We start from the raw sequence: 18,370 nt of genomic DNA, 5'->3' as shown, positions 1-18,370 counted from the left end.
TTGAGCTCTGGTCACAATATTCCTATTTGAGCCCTTTGCTAGTGGAACGCTAAATATCCTGCTCATCAGCGTCGTATGAACTCAATCCAGAAGGAATCCTCATGTCCACTAAAGAGTCATGCATTTGACCCGTGTAATGTGTGGTCCCTGGTTATAATCGAGACACACGTCTATGAAGTTGGGATTTATTAATCCCAGCCCATTTGGAAATGAGCCAAAACTATCCTGGTCTACCGTGGGTGGTTAAAGGCATTCACTTGGTAGCTATTTTACCGCCACAATAACCTAGTGAAAACTATTTAAACCTGCCATCTTGGTGGTTTTGTGGGTAAATCCTCTAAAGCTAATACAAATCTGGAAAATTTTTAAATTTGTTTTTTTTGCTTGACACTCAAAAATTAATAAAAGTTTTAAATGTTAAGGCGAATTGAATTTTCTTCGCCCTGTTCCCAAATTTCACATATCAAGTTCCCAAAAAAAAGGTTTGTTGTAGAAATTCGCCGATGCGGCCTTATAAATACGCCTTGTCGGTAAGCTTAGATTATGGAATAACCTAATCAATCAATTTTTATACCCTTCACCGTAGGATGGGGAATACTAATTTCGTCATTCTGTTGTTAATACCTCGAAATATGCGTCTAAGACCCCATAAAGTATTTATAAATATTCTCGATTGTCATGTCTTTTTCAGTCGATCTAGCCATGCCGGTCCGTCCGTCCATCCGTCTGTCTGTCTGTCGAAAACACGCTTACTTTCGAAAGAGTAAAGCTAGGCGCTTGAAATTTTATTAGTGTAGGTCGGTTGGGATTGTAAATGGGCCAAATCTGTCCATGTTTTGATATATCTGCCAAATAAACCGATCTTGGGCCTCTAAAGGCCGGAATTCTCGTCCGATTTGACTGAAATTTTGTACGTGGTGTTTTGGTATCACTTCCAATAACTGCGCTAAGTATAGTTTAAATCGGTTCTTAACCTGACATAGCTGCCATATAAACTGATCTGGGGTCTTAAATTCTTCAGCTTTTAGAGGGCGCAATTCTTATCCGATTTGGCTGCAATTTAGCACAACTGTGCTAAGTATGATTAAAATCGGTTCATAACCTGGTATAGCTGCCATATAAACCAATCTTGGACCTTGATTTCTTGAGTCGCTGGAGGGCGCAATTCTCGTCCGATTTGGCTGAAATTTTGCATGAGGTGTTTTGTTATGACTTCCAATATCTCTGCTAAGTATGGCGCAAATCGATATATAACCTGATATATTGGGTTGCCCAAAAAGTAATTGCGGATTTTTCACATAGTCGGCGTTGACAAATTTTTCACAGCTTGTGACTCTGTAATTGCATTCTTTCTTCTGTCTGTTATCAGCTGTTACTTTTTGCTTGCTTTAGAAAAAAAGTGTAAAAAAAGTATATTTGATTAAAGTTCATTCTAAGTTTTATTAAAAATGCATTTACTTTCTTTCAAAAAATCCGCAATTACTTTTTGGGCAACCCAATAGCTGCCATATAAACCTCTAGAGGCAAAATTCTCAACGGCTTGACCCATGACCTTTAACATACATGTTCAATATGGTATTAATCGATCTATAGCCTGATACAACTCCCATATAAACCGATCTTCTTAAGACCCTACATGACACAATTCTTATCCAAATGGACTGAAATATTGCCCTATGACTTCTACTATGGTCTACAGGTCACTTATGGTCAGAATCGGACTATAACTTGATATATCTCCAATAGCTAAACAATTCTTATTCATTATTCTTTGTTTGTCTAAAAAGAGATACCGCACAAATAACTCGACAAATGCGATCCTTGGTGGAGGGTATATAAGATTCGGCCCGGCCGAACTTGGCACGCTCTTACTTGTTTTTCGTTAATTAACGGTGTCGGTTCGATAAAGAAAAATTTTAGAGAATCGCATAACTGGATATTACAAATCAATATTCGTAGGTTTTACATCAGAAACAATCGAAGTAATTCCCAACACCCTAATATCCATATGTTAGCAGATTTTGTTTCATATGTCTAAAAAAGAACCTAGGTAATTGAAATGGCAATTAACTCACACACCACTCATCTACAACAATTCAATCATTCTGCACTCAGATTTAAACAACAATGGCAAAAGAACCCAACATCAAAACAAAGCGAGGCAGAAAAAAACAATCAATTGAGAAAGTTCGCACATTTCTCATACAGACTCCGAATGGTAAAGATCACTGTTATCACATCGCGTAGTAGTAGCGGTAAACTGAGTCATTTAACAACGTATACAATTAATTAAAGCAGAAATTGTTTGTAAATGATTCGTCAAATCTTGTGTGCGATTGTTGTTACAGCATTGTGTGCACTTCCGACATCGGGTAACTATGGTGTCTCATAGACATATTACGATTTGTAATTTAAACATCTTTTTGCAGGACGTAAGCAGGTTCACCGTGACGATGTGGATATACATACTCAATATCATTCAGCAGCTTCCCCCATAATCTATGACTATTTGGGCAATTGTTATGGAACTTCATTTAGTTTTAGGGGTCGTTGTGTAGCCTACAATCAATGTCCTAGTGCTGTACTAAATTGGCAATATTATCATCAGATGCCATTCAATTGTTATTATAGGGGCACAGAGAATTTTATTTGTTGTCCTGAGGCTTATGTAACGACGACAACGGCTGCAATACAAAAGCCATTGTTTTATCCTTCGCCCACAAATCCTTTTTTGCCTAGTGGCTATGGCAACTATGACACTCAAGAGCAACGTATTAGTGAACAAGGTAAGTGCAAATATCTGCATTATTTGTGTGCATTGGGTAATTTGTGAAACCAAGCGAAGCGACTGCCAAATAAGTCAAAACTATCCAACTGCATAAGGGAGGCCGTTCCACATTGGGTCTTGAGTCCATAAAATGAGCGTTTATAACCCGAATGCGCTGAAACTTTGAAACTCTCGACATCCACTCCATATATGGATCTCCTCGGATCATAATATATACCTTTCATATTAACCGCTTTCCCCATATAGGGTCGTGAGGCCACAAACTCTCAATTATCACCCGATTTCGTTGAGAGTTGAAAAAGTGTGTTGTGTGTTAGACAATAACAATAACAAACTTTTCTTTTGTAACCAACTTTTCTTTCCTAATATCCTACTTTCCAGAATGCTCTTCCATATATCAACAAAAATCAAAATCTAAACGACGTCATAGATCGAAAAGATCAGAAACTAATACTACCGCCAATGGTATTCAGCCCAGTATAACCGAAGAAGAAGCAACATCTGAGCCCGTTGAAGAGGAAGTTATTGTAAAGAAAAAATTGGATGATATCGAAATAGTTGGTGGGAGCCAAACCTATCAAAATGAATTTCCCTATATGGTATGTAAGAGCTCATGCCAAGGCATTTGAAATTAAATAGATTTATATTAATCTTGTTTTCACCTTGTTTCTTGAAAGTGTGCTCTTGGCTGGCGTAAATCATCTTCCAAACATGCTGATACTTCGTATAATTGTGGATGTGTGTTAATAGCACGAAAATACGTAATAACCGCTGCCCACTGTGCCACTATAGGGGGGTAAATGCTAATGAGAATATTATAAATTGAAAATTTTTAAATTTATTTTGTATCTTGCTTTGGCTTTGTTCTACCCATACAGGGAATCCCCTTCAGTGGTTCGTTTGGGTGGTGTTGATTTGGAAGAACGCCATGCTGAAATCATTAAAATAAAACGCATCACCCAACATCCTAATTATGACTCCAATATGGCTTACAATGATATTGCTGTGGTTAAGATGGAGAAGAGTTCTAGGTATGTAGTAATGGTTAACACGGTTCAAAAGCTTCCTTATAAAAAAGGAAATCTCTTATACTTGGTTTTTTCGCCCATGTCTTCTGCCGGGGGCACGCACATCTATGAGACTGATATAAAAGAATTATGAATCTATGCGAACTGTGGCTAACCTTTCTGCCACCGGCATTTAGGTGTTTAGTCTTCAACTAATCGTATATCCGCAGTCAATTTCATGTCTTGTATCATGACAGCTTTAATACAACATATTATCTTTCAGAGTTGTTGTGAGGCCTTTCCCATTTCTATCGCGCTTTCTCTAAAGCGGTAATGCCAGCCTTGTACTTTTATAGCATTATATTAGACAGGACGCATGACGCACCTTCTCTGTAGAGAGTTACGACATTCCAGTTGCAGATTAACAAAATCATGGTAACTGTTTTTTCTTAAAGGGGTCACCATATAGTAATCGTAGAAGAACTGATAGGAACCGCTATGCTACCAAGAGCGTCGATGTAAAGCTTCGAACCATTGGCACTGTGCTTGATGGTAGAATGGAGCTTTAGTTGGCGGCGAAAACTGACCTCCTTCCGGCCCAAGGACTTTAGGCCAATCAGTCATTCGTCTTAAAAACACTTAAGGGATTGTTGGATGAGTACATCAGGGATATTCAGGGATTTAAACCCTATCCTGTGACTCTTGGTTATCAATGATATTTTCAGGTCTTTCATCTAGATGGGCGAAAACCAATGGGCTTGGTATAAACCCCAGGAAGACAGAGCTGGTGTTGTTCGCTAAAAAGGAGGAAATATGGCGAGTTCAAGGGACCGGTCCTAGATGAAATGGAGTTGTCACTCTCTCAGGAGGCCCATCCCCAGGGCGTTATTCTTGACCAGAAATTTAACTTGTGAATAAATGTTAAGGATTGAGTCAAACGGGGGCTGAGGACTAAGGCTAAGTACGGTCCACTGGATGTACACTGGTGTAGTTCGGCCGAAACTCCGATAGGTGTAGCGGCACCGGGCTCTCGAGAAAGTGGGTGTACGAGGCATGTGGAGAGTCAGGCGGCGCTGAAAGCCCTGGTTCCTATGAGCCATGTGTAGTTGAAGTTTCTCGGGAGATGCACACAGCATCTCGAACGTTTGGGGGCTGTTGTCAGATTGAACTGGTACTGGGCCATCAAGGGGTGGCGAGGATCGAAGCGATTGCTAATCTGGCCAGGTTTGGTTCGCAGATATGCGTTTATTACGACGTCGATGGTGAACCCATCTGTTTGGGGTGGTGGATGCCTACTACGGCGAATGCACAAACTTGGCGTGAGCTTGGTTTGTAGACTGCAAAGTTGTCGAGGCACTATGGCCAAGGTGCTCTGGAACGAGGACGTCGATTGTCCTTGGGCTAGGGAAATATTACCTTGTTGGTGTGGTGTGTGTCCTGATCGGACATTGCGATATTAGGTGGCTGACATGGCGATGGGCTCGGGGCGAGAAGATTTCGGCAGGCTCTGTGAGAATGTGGAGGAGTTGGAGACGATCGAGCTCCTGCTGTGCCAATGCCCCTCGATGGCGGGGAAAAAAAGTAGGATTATGGGTAAACACCCCTTCTCTTCACTAAGCTCCCTACAATGGTTCGACCCCCGAGTCATTCTGGACTTCTTTAAGGACTTGGGCTTATTCGGTGAGACTTCTTTCGGTCTCTTTGCCGGATTTACTGTCTTTTTCTACCGCTTTTTGTCTCTCCCACTCTCTCTCTCTCTCTCTCTCTCTCTTATTTCATTTATTTTCTAATACGAACACAATGGGCCAGAGGTCTCCGGGTAAAGCGGTTGGCAACTGCGATGGCCTTTAACCTAACCTCACTTACCTACTGAAGCTCAATAATAAGAGATCTCCTTTTTATAGCCGAGTCCCAACGGCGAAGTGTTTACATGGCATCTATGCATGGCATAGTTCATTCACAAATGTCGCCAGCACCAGGAGGAGAAAACCTCCTGATGTTCTTGGCAGAATTCGAACCCATGCGTTCAGCGCTATAAGCGCTAACATGCTAACCTCTGCACTACGATTGGCGTTATCCCCTTTAATTGGTTTTGAGCTTGAATCGGACAGCACTTACTGATATGTGAGCAGTTTGCCCCTGTTCCTTAAGGGAATGTTCATGAGCAAATTTGAAACTTACCTAATAAAAGGGAAAATGCTCTTTGAGTTTCTTCTTATAGTTCCGATTCCCTCTGCTCAATTTTACCTACGGCTATTTTCACTTTGTAGGCAAGGAGAAGTATGAAACGGGATATTCCCACAAACTGCATTAAATTGCTAGTGTGAATATGGGAACGAAAGATGAAGTCGTCCAGAGAACTTAAAACCCGCTATCCATGTTGCAGTGTATATAAGATTCGGCTTGGTCAAACTTAACTCCTTTTTGCTTATTTATTAATAGACTAACGAATTGTACTTTCCAGAGAACAACCTGCATGTTTGTGGTCGAACGAAGGATTGCCTCAACAAATTCTAACGGCCTTGGGCTATGGACAAACAAAATTTGGTATAATATTTATTAAAAAAAAAAACAAAAACATATGACCACAAATAAAAAAAAAAAATATTTTTTTTCAGCCGGACCATCATCGAATAGTCTTCTCAAAGTACAACTAAGTGTTTTGACCAATGAGAATTGCAATTCTTACTATAAATCTGGAGACAAATTGGCGCATGGCATAGATGCTGGACAAATTTGTGCAGGTGATGCCCAGGGAAAAAGAGATACATGTCAGGTAAGAGGTTTGTAAACTCTTGTTTCATACTTTTCTACTTAACTTACACTTCTAGGGTGACTCTGGTGGACCCTTACTAATGTATGTTGCCAAATATAATACCTATGTACCCTACATTGTGGGTCTTACGTCATTCGGAGAAGGCTGCGCCACAGGAGTGCCCAGCATTTATACTCGGATATCAAATTTCATCGAATGGATAGAAGAAGAAGTATGGAATTAATTACAGAACACAATAGGGAAATAATAAAAAGAAGATTATGATAAGAGAAAAATGTTGAAATTAAAAATGAAACCATTTTCAAAATCATATTTGAGAAACTTTTTAAAAATTTGACATATTTGAATTTTTTTTACAAAATGTTAAATAAAAAACCTGAAACTCCCAGGCTAGGCCTCAAAAATAGTTCATTATAAAAAAACTCTTTGGCATTATCAATAGAATTTGAAATTATTGTTAAAACTATATTTGGTCATTCTTATTATGCTACATTTACTGATGCACACACACACACACTCACACATAATGTTTAATCACGAAACACAATTTTTTCAATCCAATCAAGATAGGAATAAATTTTCGTATATACTCCCGGAGCATTTGGTGCTGCACAAAATTTACCAAACGATGTAATGCCTATGACAAATTTCACACAATTAAATTCTGGCAATTCGGCATGAAGTGGTCCTCCCGAGTCACCTTGACATGTATCCTTACCGCCTTCCAAGTGGCCAGCACAAAACTGGCCCTCTATAATGCCACGCGGCAGACGACGTTCTTTGCGATAAATATCCTTGCATGTCTTCTGATCGATAATGCTTAAATCGACCTTTTGCAAATCATTCGATTTTGGACCCATGAACTCGGTGCGACCCCATCCTGAGGCAATGGCCGAAGGCATTTCCATTTCGGGCAATTGCCACAGACATGCTGGTTGTATGGTGGCTGAAAAGCGTACACGTTTGGTCAGCTTTAGGAGGGCTATGTCATGGTAATAGGACGAAGAACGATATTTGGGATGCAGGATAATAATCAAGATTTTAATATCTCTTTGATATTTGGATGTTTCATTAAGGTTTTGACTACCCAAACGTACCATATCGGGAGGTTTTCTGAAATGATATCAAAAAGAGAGCGAAAGACAGGGCAATCACGAGATTAAACAAGTTAAAACGTGTTAAGTTCGGCAGAGCCGAATCTTTGAAACCCATCACCATGGATTCTGCGTAAAATTGACACACAATAAAATAAGTAAAAAGGCATTAAGTTCGGCCGAGCCGAACTTTGGATACCCACCACCTCGGGTATAAATGGAAACCCCCTGTCGTCACAATCCGCTGAAAATTGGAAGCCTTATGCGCCCAAATTCGGCACGGGCATTGAGTGGTGTACCAAATATAAGTCACTGTTGAATTTTTTATTTCAAATTTCAACGAAATCGGGTAATAAATAAAGCTTTTATCAGCTTCAGACCCTTAATCGGGAGATCGGTCTATATGACAGCTATATCTAAATTTGGGTCAGTTGGCGGGTATCCAAAAACTACTCACTGTTTCAAATTTCAGCGAAATCGGATAAAAAATAAAGCTTTTATGGACCTTAGACCCTTTACCGGGAGATCGGTCTGTATGGCAGCTATATCTAAATATAGTTCGATCTAAATCATATTTAACTCGAATATCGGGAGGATCAAAACAACTCACTGTTTCAAATTTCAGAGAAATAGGGTAATAAATAAAGCTTTTATGGACCTCAGACCCTTTATTGGGATATCGGTCTATATGGCAGCTATATCCAAATAGAGTCCGATTTAAACCATATTTAGGTCGGATGCCAGGAGGCTTAAAATAACTCACTGTTCCAAATTTCAGCGAAATCGGTTAATAGTTAAATCTTTTATGGGCTTCAGACCCTTTATCGGGAGATCGGTCTATATGGTAGCAATTTCTAAATATAGTTCGATCTAAACCATATTTAAGTCGGATATCGGGAGGCTCAAAACTACTCACTGATTCACATTTCAGTGAAATCGGGTAATAGTTAAACCTTTTATGGGTTTTAGACCCTTTATCAGCAGATCGGTTTATATGGCAGCTATATCCAAATAGGGTCCGATCTGAACCATATTTGGATCGAATATTACTGTATCAAATGTCAGCGAAATCGGGTAATAAATAAAGCTTTTATTGGCTTCAAATCCCTTATCGGCAGATCGGTCTATATGACAGCTATATGTGTCTATATGGCAGCTATATCCAAGTATAGTCCGATCTAAACCATATTTAGTTCGGATGCCGGGAGGCTTAAAATAATTCACTATTTCAGTTCAATTCAGCAAAATTGGGTAAAAAATAAAGCTTTTATGGGTTTCAGACCCTTTATCGGGATATCGGTCTATATGGCAGATATATCCATATATAGTCCGATTTAAACCATATTTAGGTCGGATGCCGGTAGGCTTAAAATAAATCACTGCTTTAAATTTCAGCAAAATCGGGTAATAAATAAATCTTTTATGGGCTTCAGACCCTTGATCGGCCGATCGGTCTATAAGACAGCTATATCGAAAAATAGTCCGATCTGAATCTATTTGGATCAGATGTCGGGAGGCCTAAAACTATTCACTGTTTCAAATTTCATCGAAATCGGTAGAAAATAAAGCATTTATGGGCATTAGACCCTTTATGGGCAGATCGATCTATATAGCAGCTTTATTAAAATATGGTTCGATTTGGCCCGTTCAAGAACTTAATCAGCGTGCATAAAAAAGACGTGTCTGTGCAAAATTTCAGCTCAATATCTTAATTTTTGAAGGCTGTAGAGTGATAACAACAGACGGACGGACAGACGCTCGGACACCGTTAAATCGTCTTAGAATTTTACGACGTTCCGAAATATATATACTTTGCAGGGTCGGAAATTGATGTTTCGATGTGTTGCAAACGGAGTGACTAAATGAATATAGCCCTAAGCTAATATACCCCCTATCAGCCGAACCAGACAAAAGTGAAAGCTTTTAGGAACCAAAGGGGACAATCGAGAGATCGGGTTATATGGGAGCTACATCAGGTCAAAGTGGATTTGCATCGTACTTGGCACAATTGTTGGAAGTCGTAACAGAACAACACTTAGCCAAATTGGACAAAAACTGTGGCTTCCAGGGGATCTAGACGTGAAATCGAGTGATCGGTTTATACGGGAGGTATATCAGGTTATAGACCGATTTCAATTGTTATTGGCACAGTTGTTGAAAGTCGTAACACAACACCACATGGAAAATTTTAGACAAATTGGATAACAATTACGGCTCCTAGGGGCTAAATATATCAAATCGTGAGATCGGTTATGTGGGAGCTATATCAGAATATAGAGCGATTTCAACCGTAATTGGCACGGTTGCTACTTCTTAACAGAACACTATGTCCAATCGGATAACAATTGCGGATAAATCGGGAGATCAGCATTATGTATTCGAACGCTATCGTGATTTCGACAGACGGACGGACATCAAGAATATATACTTTATGGCGTCGCAGATCAATAATTTGAGGTGTTACAAACGGAATGATTAGGTTAGTATAGTATATGCCTTCTTCTCGAAACAAAAGATGACATGCCAACCTACAATGTGTTTATAACATTAATGAAAATTACCCTCCAGAAGTTGCGCAATGGGCTGCTGTTAGTACGAATTTGTCACTTATCAAAGTACCACCACATCCCCATTTTAGTTCTTTGTCACTTTGAGTCCATCCCAGGGCAGCCTGGAAAAATACAATGGCATTAATAAACATTTTTTTTAAGCCATGGATATGTGCTTACCATATGAGGATAATCTTCACTACGGGTCACTTGTCCGCCAACAATAAGAGGTACACTGGAAACACACATTTTGCCTGATAATTTTCTTGGCATACCCAATTTTATACCTTTAACCGCTTCATGGTATTCCTGGCATTCTGGAATTATTAACCATGAGAAATATTAGACAACTAAAAATTTACAGAAGGTCAATGGCAACTTAATTTTTCAATCCTCCAAGCTTAGCTTCTACTGTATTTGTGAATTTTTTTACTTTTTTGCTTACTTTGGGCACTTATCCTCTGATCATCGATATGTTTATCCGCCAACGGACAACAGATCACCGGTATGTTTCTGCGATATGTGCATATGTCGATTTTAGTGCCATGCACCCGATATTCACGTATGACATGCAGACATTGATAGGCTAAAATGCAATAACCACTGCGTCCATCAAAACTGCGTCGACAAAACGATCCCTCCTCCTGGCGTTGAGGCAGACCCTTATTATTGGCGAAACTGTTACTGCTGACACCATCGCTAGCCCCATTGCTGGCTTTTGTGCTGGCAAATTGTATTTGTTGACCCTGATGATTGATAAAGGGATTTGGTTTCAGCATAGGTGCGGGATTCAGAGGTGTTAAATTGGTATTAAGAGTTTCTTCGTTATCCGATGGAAATAGTTTATTGGGGAACATGGTGTTTTGTGATGTTGATGAAGAGGGATTAAAAAATACCTGTGGAGCCTTGGTACCAACAGATTTCCCAGAAGGTTTTAGTGTTGGTGGTGCTAAAGGAGGTTTGAATAATGACACGGCGGCCATGGGTGCTATATAAAAAGTTGCTGATTGTGGCTGAGCCACTGCAGAGGATATCTGCTGCCCATGTTTGTCACCGCCTTCGTGGTGATGGTTATCACCTATTAAACTTTGCGGTAATCCAGGTGATTGCCTTTTAATCGGCCATTCCGTATGCATTGTGTATTTGGTGGTTTGGTATTGATAATGAAAGACAGGAGCTACATCTAAAGCTAATTTGGTCAATTAATTCAAGCAACAAGTTTTTTGATTGATTTGTTTTTTCTTGTTGTACCTACCTTTTATAGAACCCACAATAAAATTGTAAACAATAAACATAACATTCAATTTTACAAATATCAAATGGTCCATTTGTTTGATTATTCTCTTTCTTAACTTAGTTAAATGAAAAAATAGTTAAAAAACAACAACAAAGACTTATGCATAAGCATTTGCCATTGCAATGTCATTGGCTGTTACTGATGTTTACCGCTAGCCGTGTTGTTAAAGGATCAGCTGATACAAGTTGATAAAAAGCAACAACAAAACAACAAAAGAGGTTAGTTTTCAAGAACCATTTTTAGGATTATTGCCATCTCCTCCGATCAACGTGTTGCTGGGATAAATTTTTGATAAACCATTGCCGATTGGTTATACTAGCTGACGCAATCCCTTGACAGTCGATTTTACGTACCAGATTGACCCGATGGAGTTCTCCAACGGCAAGAGCTGCCGCCTCAGTGTGTAACACACTACTACAACAACAACTAGCTGGCTGTATATCTCATGTGAACTTTGATTTAGCGGCGAAACCTAGTCATTCCTAATATTATACAGAAAACAAAAAGCAAGTCTATTATAATGCAGTTACCTTCCTCGATATAGGAGTTGTATTATTTCGTTTTAAATATGTAGTGTGGATTTCGAACTAACGGCTACTATTGTATCTCGTATCATAAAGAAATTAGCTGTGATTAGTTGTTTGATTTTATTGGACAATAAATTGCTTCAACTTGCTTTTACACGAGGAAAGCTTTGTGCTGTATTCTATCATTTGGTCTGAGTAGTCATCATGTTGTAGTTTTCCTTTTAAATGTCGAATGCTGTGTGCCGGCTCAAGCACGGTACACAGTTCTAGCTGTATTCGGTGTCCTAGAACCAGATGGTTATGGCCAGACAGAAGGCCATTTATGTCGGGCTTGTAAGCTTGCCCATTAACTGGGTCAAAACTACCAACTGCCGGTATGTATATGTTGTATAGTTCTATCTCGGCAATACCGGACTTGACTACTATCCTCATGCACTCCATGCTGGGTCACTAGCTCCAGTCGAAGGCGAGATGGGTCTACATCGCATGGAATGGTGTTTCACTAAGTCCTGTTCCCCAACTCCATTCCTTGTCAAGATAATTACCTCAAGCATTTTGCATTAAATACCTAAGATATGGATGTTGTAAATTAACCGAAAGTAATTAAAACTCAACCCAAAGTCCTGACTTGAATACCTTAAATACCAAGATATGGATGTTGTAAATTAACCGAAAGTAATTAAAACTCAACACAAAGTCCTGACTTGAACCCTTTTGAACATCTATGGAAACATCTGAACACCAAATTGAGAAAACATAATTTTTCGAGCAAGACTCTAATGCAATATGTTATAATCGAGGAATGGCCTAATATTGTCAAAAATTTAACTAAAATTAGTCCAATTAGTATTTATTTATAAATGATGAATACTTTTCTTTTGTGTTAAGTTTTAGAACAACATTTACTGTTGCAATTAACGTTATTTTTTACTTTAAAAACTTTAAAAACAATCAAATTGTGTTCAAATTTATCATTAAAATGCTGTTTTTATTCTATTTGCCTATAATAGCTCTAAAGGAGTTCCACTTTCTCATAGAAGGCATCTTCCTTCTTCTGTTCCTGTGGTATCACAATCGACGAAATAGTCTAAGTGAGTCTGATGGCAGACTGCCACTTAAACCTAACCTAACCTTAGTTTGGAACCATCCATATAGAAGTCTATGTAACTTCTGTTACGAGGGATATCGTAGTTCCAATCGGTTCTAACAGGAATAGTGGTGCAGTAATTTTTATCAATAAGCGGTTCACGTAGGGTGTAATCCACACTGCAGGGAACATCGGATATTGTATCAAGGATAACACAGTGTCCGTAGCCGCCACATGACCAATGAGAAAGCTCCCTTAACCTCACAGCAGTGATCGCTGCAATTTGGGTAGTCACAATGCCTAGAGGCATAATATGTAGCATTAAATTCAGTGCATCAGATGGTGTCGTCCTCAGTGCGGCTGTGATGCACAAACAAGCCATCCTTTGGATCCGGTTAAGTATTGAGCAGTAGGTAGATTTTTGAAGCGCCGTCCACAACACCATATAGCATAATAAATAGGTATGACAACTGCATTATATACCCAATGTATGACACGCGGTATAAATTCCCAACTTTTGCCAATGACCTTTCTTGCCCTTTCCAAAATGTTGGAATTGAAGTTAAATTTCCTGTCCAGCAAAACGCCCAGGTATTTTGCGCTTTCTGTAAATGGAACATTCTCTCCACCCAAGGAGACAGGGTCCACTGTAGACAACATGTATCTCCTGCTGAAAAGAACTACTTCTGTCTTGCACAGATTTATACCCAGACCACTTTCGGTAGCCCACTTTGCTGTTGCACGTAGAGCTTCCTGAAGTATATCTCTTAGAGTGCTCGAAAACTTTCCCCTAACCGCAATTGCCACGCCATTAGTATACGCGACCTCTTTTATGCCTTTTTCTTCCAGAGACAATAATATATTGTTAATGGCTATATTCCAAAATAGAGGAGACAGTACACCTCCTTGAGGAGTTCCTCTGCTGACCCATCTTTTTAGATCCACAGATCCCAAGCCTGTCGTAATGCATCTTTTAGTAAGTAAGTTATTAATAAACTTTCTTACGGTAGAGTTGATGCCTAGAAACTCCAACTTCTTCATGATTGACGTCGGTTTTACATCATCGAAAGCACCTTGAATGTCAAGAAATGCTCCCATTGTATATTCTTTGACAGCGAGAGAACCCTCTATGTAGCCGACTAGGTCGTGAAGGGCTGTTTCAGTGGATTTGCCTTTACTATATGTACAATGCTGTCGCGACAGGCGATCTCCAGGGATCTTTGCCCTAAGATATGTTTCTATCAACCACTCAATTTGTAACCGAATCTTAAATAATTTTAAATATGATGCTTAAGTAAATTCAAAATAGCCTACTATTTTGTAATTGCAATTGTCAAAAAATTTTAATAATTTTTTAATTGGATCAATTAAAAAATTAATTGAAAATTCCAAAAATTGGAATCATTTTTTGTATTGTATCAATTAAAAAAATAATCAATCAATCATTTTTTAATTGAATATGCAATATTTTTTTTTTAAGATTTTTCCAAAAGCCGATTTATATATCTTTATGTGTATCGATATACTTAACATTCCAGGAGTTGTATACAAATGCCCAAAGTTATAACACTGTATAAAAGTTATCCAATAATCGAAAAATGCAATAAAATAAATTAGAAACTTTGAATAAAATAGAAAGCTTTAAATTTATTCCTTAATTAAAATGCAGTGCCAAATGTTGACCTGCCTTTTCTGTTGTCATTTCAACTGCATGATGTGCACCAGTTTTAGTTTTGCATACTGAACTTCTGGCTTCATTCATGCTGGATGAGGGAAAAACCTGAAAATTCAGAACAATGTTTTAATGCCTACCTGCCTGGAAAGAAACATGTTTTCCAAAGCACATTGTTGAATAGAGGAATACAAATAGGCCATGCAACTATCAAACTTATTCAGTCACATTTAGGACGCAATGGTGTCCTAGAACAAAAAGTTAATAAAAAATTTAAAACGAAGGAAAAACTCAAAAATTAAATTAAAAAATTCAAAATCGTTTAACTATACAAAAAAGTGAGTGGTAGTTTGAAGTAAAGAAGATTTGTGTGGATACAAAAAAACTTCATGTAACTTTCGTAAATGCCAAATTTTTATTTAAACATAACATGTTAAACCTAGCTTGGCTAGGCATGAATCCAATAAGCTTTCAAAATAAAAGGTGAAAAATAAATGGACAAAGCTAGGAAGACTTTGGCAACATGATTTTGATTCCTAAAGCAAAGAAACCATTGTCAGCAGGATTACGAAAAAGAAGCCATTCGGTGCCAAGGCAGGACTATGCGGCGGATGACTCATCAAATCTATGTTTTGAGTGCTCAAAAATTCAGTTGTTTCGTATTTTTGGAGCATTTCTTTCGACCAATCGCCACCAGCCTTTTTTGACCGATTGACAAACTATCCAATGCGAACAAATTTTTTTGACGGTCATGCAATATTGAATGTGTGCTGGTTCTACTAATGCCTAAAGTTGTCTCTATCTCACGATTAGTGTTGCCACTGAAGAAAATTGTTTTCTACCAAATTTTAAGAAAAATTCTACCAAATGTGTTACACGCTAAAAATTCGGTATATGCCATTCCATTTGCCACACCACAAATAACGTTTAAACATTACAAATTACTATATCGTCGTTATTCATAGAGAATCGAGACATTTCCGTCCGTCGGACGTATATCTTAATATTTTTACAAATTTTGCCCATGAACATTCCATTCCACAGGGGCAAATGAGGGCAGTCCGATTCAAGTTTAAACTCAATGATAAGGGGCCTCCTTTTTATAGCCGAGTCCGAATGACGTGCCGCAGTGCGACACCTCTTTGGGAGTTTTACATGGCATATTACCTCACAAATGTTGCCAGCATTAGAAGGGGAAAGCCACCGCTGAAAATTTTTTTTCGACATAGGCGGACATGCTAACCTCTGCGCTACGGTGGCCTCCATCTTAATATAGAACCCTTTATTCCGATCTCCCGAAAAGAAATCTGGTATCCGATTAAAGACGTTGAATGCACAAAAGTCACATTCCCTACCCAGAATTTACGAAATGTAGAGTTACCTTAAAGCTCGTCCCTTTTTCCTGAAATTTGAAGCAGTGGGACCCCTTGTAACAGTATTTGGACCCTCGACATCCATGATTTTATTTTGCGCTCTTAACGAGAAAACCATCCAAAAATTGAGGTATACCCACCAACCTACCAAAAGAATAAAAACCTACCAATTTTGGTAGAAACCTACCAAAAACGGCAACACTGCTCACGATAGGTCACATGACGATTTTGCAATATCAGTTGGTGCACAGAATCAATGGTTTTTGGAACAACAAATTATTTTGGACGACCTTCACGAAATTCGTCATGGAGTGAACTACCACCTCTGTGATAAACACTGGTCCTAGAGGGAGCTTCATCGCCAAAAATTTAAATAAGTTCATCGATGCATTGTTGTTGAGTTAATCCACGTCGAAAGTTGAAACAAAAAACAAGTAAAAAGGCGTTATGTTCGGCCAGGCCGAACATTGGATACACACCATCTCGGGTATATATGTACACCACCTTTCGTCAAAATCCAGTGAAAAATGCATGCCTTATGCCCCATAGCAGCTATATGGAAATATGTTCCGATTTGGAGCAAATACTAATAAGTACAAGTCATTGTTCAATTGTATATAACAAAATATTGGCCTCTTTAGTAGCTATATGTAAAAAGAAAAGCGATCTGAACCATATATGACACGGATGTCGAAAAGCCTAACATAAGTCACTGTGAAATCGGATTATAAATGCGCCTTTTATGGACCCAATACCTTAAATCGAGAGATCGGTCTATATGACAGCTATATCCAAATCTGGACCGATTTGGACCAAGTTGCAGAAAACCCTAACACAACTCACTATTCCAAATTTTGCCAAAATCGGACAATAAATGCATCTTTTATGGGACCATAACCTTAAATCGAGAGATCGGTCTATATGGCAGCTATATCCAAATCTGGACCGATCTGGGCCAAATTGAAGTAGAATATCAAAGCGCCTTATACAACTCACTATCCATAAATTTCACCAAAATCGGATAATAAATGTGGCTTTAATGGGCCTACGCTGATCAAGAGTATGTATACTTTATAGGGTTAGAAATGGATATTTCGTTGTGTTGCAAACGGAATGACAAAATGAATATACCACCATCCTTCGGTGGTGAGTATAAAAATGTTCAAGATTTAATTCCAGTTCTTGGGCGAGATGAAACATTTTAAGTTACTGTAAGCAACACAAATAGCGCTCGTCAAAACGTTCTAAATAATAAATTTTGCCCATGAACATTCCACTAAGGAACAGGGGCAAACTTCTCACATATCAATCAGTGCAGTCCGATTCAAGTTTTTATGCTCAATGATAAGGGGCCTCCTTTTTATAGCCGAGTCCGAACGGCGTGCCGCAATGCGACACCTCTTTGGAGAGAAGCTTTACATGGCATAGTATCTCACAAATGTTGCCAGCATAGAGGGCGCAATTCTCATCCGATTTGGCGGAAATTTTGTACAACAGCTTCCCTCATTACCTTCAACATTCATGTCTAATATGGTCTCAATCGATCAATAGCTTGAGCGCCTACAAGGCGCAATTCTTATCCGAATGAACTGAAATATTACACAATGATTTGTACAATGTTCAGCATTCATTTATGGTCCGAATCGGACTATAACGTGATATATGTCCAATAGCACAACAGTTCTTATTCATTATTCTTTGTTTGCCTAAAAAGAGATACCGCGCATAGGACTCGACAAATGCGATTCATGGTGGAGGGTATAAAAGATTCGGCCTTAGCACTTGTTTTGCATAAAATGTAACATCATTATTTCCTTCATAAAATTTTGTTTTCTTCCAGCAGGTGTTATTTATCAAAGTTTTCTATTTACATCCTAACATAAACGTGTGAGAAACAGGTACTTTACTGAAAAGGCTCATTTTTGCAAGCCTTTAAAAAGTCATCCAAGGTAACAAACAATTTATACATATCCTTAAATTGCTTTTTACTATGAAACTTTTGTGCTCATTCTCTTTCTCAAAGCAGTTACATATACATATATAATTTTCATCAAATGCTCTACTTAAATTAAACAAGAATAAGCATAAATGTCACTTTAGGAATTTCTGAAGTATAACTCAAACGTGAACATAAATATTCAAATTCTTCCCAAATGCATATAGGACAATAAAAATAATTAATACATAATACACTATGCAA

At 38.5% G+C, this 18,370-nt stretch overlaps 2 protein-coding genes across 5 annotated transcripts in view; one reads left to right on the top strand and one right to left on the bottom strand.

Annotated features, from left to right (window-relative positions):
• Positions 1–1,995: 1,995 nt before the first annotated feature.
• LOC106082593 (serine protease snake) lies at positions 1,996–7,037 on the top strand. The gene is made up of 9 exons (XM_059363183.1): positions 1,996–2,050; positions 2,116–2,372; positions 2,430–2,786; positions 3,170–3,387; positions 3,466–3,584; positions 3,667–3,819; positions 6,260–6,342; positions 6,414–6,571; positions 6,627–7,037. Exons 2-9 carry the CDS (start codon positions 2,312–2,314, stop codon positions 6,792–6,794), a joined length of 1,317 nt encoding a protein of 438 aa, XP_059219166.1. The 5' UTR covers positions 1,996–2,050; positions 2,116–2,311; the 3' UTR covers positions 6,795–7,037.
• LOC106082590 (serine protease snake) overlaps positions 6,999–18,370 on the bottom strand; it is a 163,930-nt gene continuing 152,558 nt past the window's right edge. Inside the window, exons 1-6 of one of the 4 annotated variants that reach the window (XM_013245208.2) lie at positions 11,470–11,774; positions 11,111–11,403; positions 10,660–10,960; positions 10,395–10,531; positions 10,227–10,336; positions 6,999–7,684 (exon numbers count right to left, since the gene is read on the bottom strand). In XM_013245208.2, the coding sequence (XP_013100662.2) occupies positions 7,102–7,684; positions 10,227–10,336; positions 10,395–10,531; positions 10,660–10,960; positions 11,111–11,403; positions 11,470–11,542 (1,497 nt within the window). In that variant the 5' untranslated portion in view covers positions 11,543–11,774 and the 3' untranslated portion in view covers positions 6,999–7,101. Of the gene's footprint in view, positions 7,685–10,226; positions 10,337–10,394; positions 10,532–10,659; positions 11,404–11,469; positions 11,775–18,370 lie in introns of those variants that run through there. The other 3 variants (XM_013245204.2, XM_013245205.2, XM_013245209.2) reach the window with 3 other exon arrangements.

Source organism: Stomoxys calcitrans, chromosome 2 (assembly GCF_963082655.1).
Source record: "Stomoxys calcitrans chromosome 2, idStoCalc2.1, whole genome shotgun sequence".
NCBI lineage: Eukaryota > Metazoa > Arthropoda > Insecta > Diptera > Muscidae > Stomoxys > Stomoxys calcitrans.
This window is presented reverse-complemented; position numbering and strand designations above follow the sequence as displayed.

What these genes read in the sequence shown, in the direction of transcription:
- LOC106082593 (XM_059363183.1), top strand. Translation starts at nt 2,312, where the DNA reads ATGATTCGTCAAATCTTGTGTGCGATTGTTGTTACAGCATTGTGTGCA. An exon ending in CTATGGACAAACAAAATTTG is followed by an intron (nt 6,343 to 6,413) that starts GTATAATATTTA and finishes ATTTTTTTTCAG; the next exon opens with CCGGACCATCATCGAATAGT. An exon ending in GAAAAAGAGATACATGTCAG is followed by an intron (nt 6,572 to 6,626) that starts GTAAGAGGTTTG and finishes TTACACTTCTAG; the next exon opens with GGTGACTCTGGTGGACCCTT.